Source organism: Psittacula echo, assembly GCF_963264785.1.
Source record: "Psittacula echo genome assembly, chromosome: 1".
Lineage (NCBI taxonomy): Eukaryota > Metazoa > Chordata > Aves > Psittaciformes > Psittacidae > Psittacula > Psittacula echo.
Genome location: NC_137735.1, coordinates 63,159,503 through 63,164,711, shown reverse-complemented (window position 1 = coordinate 63,164,711; position 5,209 = coordinate 63,159,503). Strand labels below are relative to the sequence as shown.

The window sequence follows — 5,209 nt, the reverse complement described above, 5'->3', positions numbered from 1 at the left end:
CGGCCCGCCGCCACCACCGCCCGGGGCGGGGCACCGCTGCCTCCGCCCTTTCCCCGCCCGCCAGCGCCGGCCCGGAAAGCCCGGGGTACGGAGGGAGATGTAGTTGCTCGGCCTCCTTCCCTCATGGGGGGTGCGGCCATTGGGCAGGGCCAGGCGGAGCCGTGAGGCGGGAAGCCCGAAGCCTTGGGGCGCTTCAGTGGAAGCGGGAGAAGGGCCGACACCGGCACGCCGCTCACCCTGGGTAAAAGCCCCACGGAGAGGTTTTATCTACTTAATAAATAAAATGTCAGCCATTTAATTTTAAGGAGTAAACAGTAACGCAGCCTACAGCTACAGGGTTTTGTGTGTTTATTTAAATCAAGTTACAGCAAAATACAGGCTGGCAGTACATACAGCAGCATGCCAGAGAGGTAACGCTCGCTCTGGGCGCCTGACAGCATCAGTCTTACTTCCTCGCGCAACTGCAGCCAAGGGGAGGTTACCAGGTAAAAGAAGCCGCCCCGAACCTCAAAAGTCACCACACGCTCTACATTTACAAATGGTTACCCGACACGAAGCTACACCCCCCTCCCCATAGGTAGGAATTGAAAAAAAGAGGGAAACATTACATCTGCCTCCCTTTAAAGAGTGACTTCGTTGTTTTCAATGCTGTGACGGTCTCGAGCATCCTCCGCACTCTCCAACGTTTGGTTGCTGTTATCGTCAGGGATCTCGGCTGAGACGCGGACCTGGCTCTCCCTGCTTTCCATGCTGTGGTGGCTATCCTCTCTGACACCCGCCTTGCTATCATCGTCTGCCTCATGGCTATCGAACTTCTGCCGGCTGTCATTTTCCAGGCTCCTGTCACGCTGCTTGCTGTCCACCTCACTGCTGTCCTGCCCGTGGCTCTTGTCAGCCCATTCCCTGCTGATGTGTTTCACCAGGGAGCGGGGGGCAGCAGGATGCTCCTGGGAGAGCCCCACTTGCTGGCTGTCTGCGTCCAGGGCGCTCTCATCCTCCTCAGTGGCATCATAGGCAATGAGCTGTGTTAAAGACCAAAACAAGGAAAAGCCATTACCACTCCTGAGAAACTGACCTGTCAACAGGTGCTGCCGTACCGTACCAAAGCAAACTGCATAGGGTGCTGGAGCACTCAAAGCCTGCGTGATACACCTCTGCCTGGAAAGACTGTGTTCTTTTATGGAGTTACATGAACCTTTCACATAACAAGAAATTCCAATTTGAACTTGCCCTCAGATTTCATGTGTGCAAGTAGAACATGATGGTGCAAGTGGTAGTATTGCATAGCTTGCAGCAACGGGCTACACTCCTATCTCAGCACACCGACAGCCATCAGTAGGCCCTGATTTGGAGTATCCAGAGAAAGGAAATACATTCCTTCACTTGTGCCTACTTTCCCCGCACCAATCCTTTTCAAAACTGTCACGTCCTTTCAAAAGGTTCAAGTTCACTATCCCTTTTCCAAACTCTGGGTACCAATGCTCACCACTATTTACCTTCTTTGCAGCTTTGTGGAGTTTGCTAGATTTCACCACTGAGGCTTTTGCCCTCATTCTGTAGGCCACACTGTCGCCTCTGCCAGCATTGTCTCCCCGGGTGAAGGGGAAAGGTGGGAATGGTACAGTTACTGGAATGTCTGTGGGAAAACTTGTGACAACCTCATCAGATTCATCTGTGTCATTGGAATCATTATCATCATCATCATCATCATCATCATCCACATCTTCATGGCTCTTGCTTGACACATCAGGAAACTGCTGGAAAACATTTATTATGCATCAGGCAAATGAACACTTACGTGGGATGTGCAGGCTGGTATCTGTTCTGCTCACCCAGAGCTTATGCAGTGTTGAGGAGCTATTCCCCTCACCCTCCCTGAAGCTCTGGGGGCTTTTTTTTAGAGAGAGATGTTATCACAAGAACCATGATTGATTGAGGAAAATGAGTGTTGCTACACACTGGCTGTCCTGCAGCACTCCACTGACGTTTTACTGTTCAAAATACTTACCTGTTCTGGGACATCCACGCTTTCCTCTGAAGAGTAGAGAGTCTGAAAACAACATAAAACTCACCATTAGCACACAAACACATGTACAGTAGAGCTGATCAGGATTTTGAATATTCTTTTAGCACTTAATCCTAAACTGAAAGATGCTCTGCTTTCTCTTCCAGTCAGTTGCCTGTACCTGCTGAGGTGATGCCAGGTCATTCTGTGGCTGTTGCACACTCTCCCAAGACTGAGAATTCACGTGGTGGTATCTGCGTAAGTGATGGCCCTTGGGGTCCTTCAAGAGAAAAAGAAAAGGGGGGTTAAATCCACAAAAGCATACAGGAGCAGGCAGAGCCGCCTGCATCACTATCTCTGTTTTCTGGCAGATGTGGCATCTGCAATACATACTCCTGCACAGGATGTGTCCTCAGCAATTTGCTGCAGTAGGAAGAGGACTCAAACAACATAATACAGAAGATGTGCCTCTCCCACTGGCAGAATCTGGGGAACTTCAAATCAGTTTCCCTCACTCACTTTTACTGAGTGAAATTTGGAGCTATTTCTAAAGACCATAATTTCTTCCAATTCTCATGTCTTTTTCCCAAGAGTGATTTATCTCTCACATCAAGAAGACTTGAAACTAAATGCAGTAGCCAGTTCTCCAAACAAAAAATTGATTTTACATGGATAGTAGCTAGCAGTGGAGTATAAATCAAACAGCTACAGATAAGATTAATACAACTCACTCACATCACTCAAAAAAAAAAAAAAAAAAATGAGAATTGGGTTAAAGTCTTGGATTGGTGTCTTCCAACACCAAATATTGTCATCTGATCCACACTAATGAATGTGGGTTATAACAGTTGTGCCATGTTGTAGACCTTCTTGCTTTTTAACTGACAGCTTTGACATTTTTCATTAAGAGAAAAGATTTCCAGTGCTGGTCCAGAGACTAACAGAAGTCCACAGCCAGGACGCCTAACATGGCAAAACTCTACTGAGGTTGGTGGCTCTCCTCTTTGGCTACCTGAGGAACTGGCTCATAACAGCTAGGTGAGGACAAGTTCTGCAAGCAGCTACAATCATAAAACAAGCATCAGGCTATGTGTATTAGAGGGGATAAAAATATAAAAAAGGATTTATTAAAGAAAATGAATAGAAAGACAAAAGGAGCTTACATATTTTTCTTCGGAGCTGGCAGAAATGGCATGCTGCTTGCTTTTACTCACCTTCAAGGAAGAAAGGAAAAAAGCATTTGTCAGTATTAATTTCTTGCTAACATACAAAGAAAATATGCAAGTGTTTGCTGATATGCATTTGTGATTTACTTACTGGCCATGCAGCAGTGATGCTGATAAGGCATAAACACAGAACTGCCACCTTCATTGTGGTGTTTGACCTATAAAATATTTTGGAATAGTGAGTCAACAAGGTAAAATACCACAGAAATACCATAGTTTTTTTTCTTTCTTCTGGTGTACTTCACTGTGCTGAGACCAGCTCTCTGCTAAGGATTCAACCTCTCCATTGCCAATCTTATTCCTCTGTCCTCCATCACCACCTCACATCCACTTGGTTTTGTAATGACTTAGCAACTCAAAAGCTACAAGGATTTTAAAACCAGGTACTGAGAAGTGCTGAGCAGTGGTGAGAGTAGCCACAGAAGGGGAGAAGTCTCCTTCTGTCATCTACTGACTTGAACTGGCAAAGGAAAAGCTTTGTGAAAAAAAAAAGTGCTATGAAGATAGCTTTGGCTTATCTTTGTTCATTTAACATCATTTTGCCAGAAGAGACAGGACAAGACAAACTCAGCTTGGATTCTCTTTTCAGTTATTTTAAACCTAGTTTTCAGGGTTATTAACTGGAGTTGCTGTGAGTAAACGCAGTCTATATGAACATAAACTGCTTTTATTGATGGACCTTTATTTCCCCCTCCAGAAGTTTGAGCAGAATCACCTGTGTTTCCAAGCAAGAGCTGAAGTGAAATATCTGCTCACATTGCAGTTTTAACAATTTAATAAATGAGTGATTCATGATGAAATTAGGAGACTGCTGAGCTACAGTAAATTCTGGTGCTGACAGACCAATTCCCAGGATAAGGAACATCCCTGAGAAATTAAACTGATTTACTGATGAACAAGAGGCATTCAAAACTTCAGTAAATCATAGTGGGAAAGAAAGGCTACTAAGGGCGCATTTAAAATACATTAGTAAGGCTGCTCCTGAGACAGGACACTTGATCACAGGTATTACAATTTCAAGAGTTAGACAGAGAAGGGTGTGTGTCCCATCCATTCAGTAGTGTGCAGCACAAGCTGCAAGCCTGCCAAGAGAAACAGGGGCACTGCCAGGCAGTGGTTACACAAGGAAGGAAGCTTTCTGTGTTCAAGTATCAGCATTGAGCTTCCAGCACTTGATTCAGTGGCAAGGTTTTCAGCTATCTCCTCCCAGCATCTATCAGCACTCAGATTTAAATTGCTATTATGTATAGTACCTTCATCACTAAAGCAACCTTGCTCTTATAAAAGCACACCTTTTTTCCGTAGAGAAACATCTAACATCCCTGACCAGTAAAGCAGTTTTCAAAGATCTCCTGCCCAATGCTTCCTTGGCTAAAGTTGCAGACAAAATGGCACACATCAGGTAAAAAGAGAAAAAAAAAATTACCTTTTGTGGTGCTGGAGGAGTCAACTGCAACAAGAGCACTCTTAGTGATCCCAGCAGCAGCTACAGCCACTTGGTTCCCAGCAGCTTAGGCTTTCTCCCCTTGTCCCCCGTCTGCCTAACATCTCTGACCTCGGGGAATTTAAACCCTGTTCTAGGCACAGCCACCAATCCCTGTGAGGCGGAAACAGATGAGGTCATGAGGTTCCTGGCCACCGTCCTGCCCACGTTCTCCTACACTTCCTCTTTGGCTTTGTGGCTTTTGAAGCAAACAAAAACTGCTCTATGGTTAAAACATTACTTATGAGCAAGATCATTAACCAGCAGGTCTGTTGAATGCACAGCATTTGGTTGGTATCATGTAGAAGGTCTTCAGGGCACATCTGTCCTCTCGTTAAAAGGCAGAGCCCAGTTTCCCAGAAACCTTTCATGCCCTGTTCTGTAGGGGGTAGGAATATGTAATGTAATAAAAAAAAGAGATCTGAACATAAAATTCCCCAAAAAGGTGTTAATGCTTCCACAAAGTTGTAGATTTGCTCTCTAGGGATAACATAC

At 45.3% G+C, this 5,209-nt stretch overlaps 1 protein-coding gene across 1 annotated transcript; it reads right to left on the bottom strand.

The window, feature by feature from the left end:
• Positions 1-620: 620 nt before the first annotated feature.
• SPP1 (secreted phosphoprotein 1) lies at positions 621-3,376 on the bottom strand (the record flags this gene model as incomplete). The annotated part of the gene is made up of 6 exons (XM_080638882.1): positions 621-1,022; positions 1,497-1,757; positions 2,009-2,050; positions 2,187-2,285; positions 3,169-3,219; positions 3,323-3,376. The coding sequence occupies 6 exons, from the start codon at positions 3,374-3,376 to the stop codon at positions 621-623; spliced, it is 909 nt and encodes a 302-aa protein (XP_080495008.1).
• Positions 3,377-5,209: the final 1,833 nt, after the last annotated feature.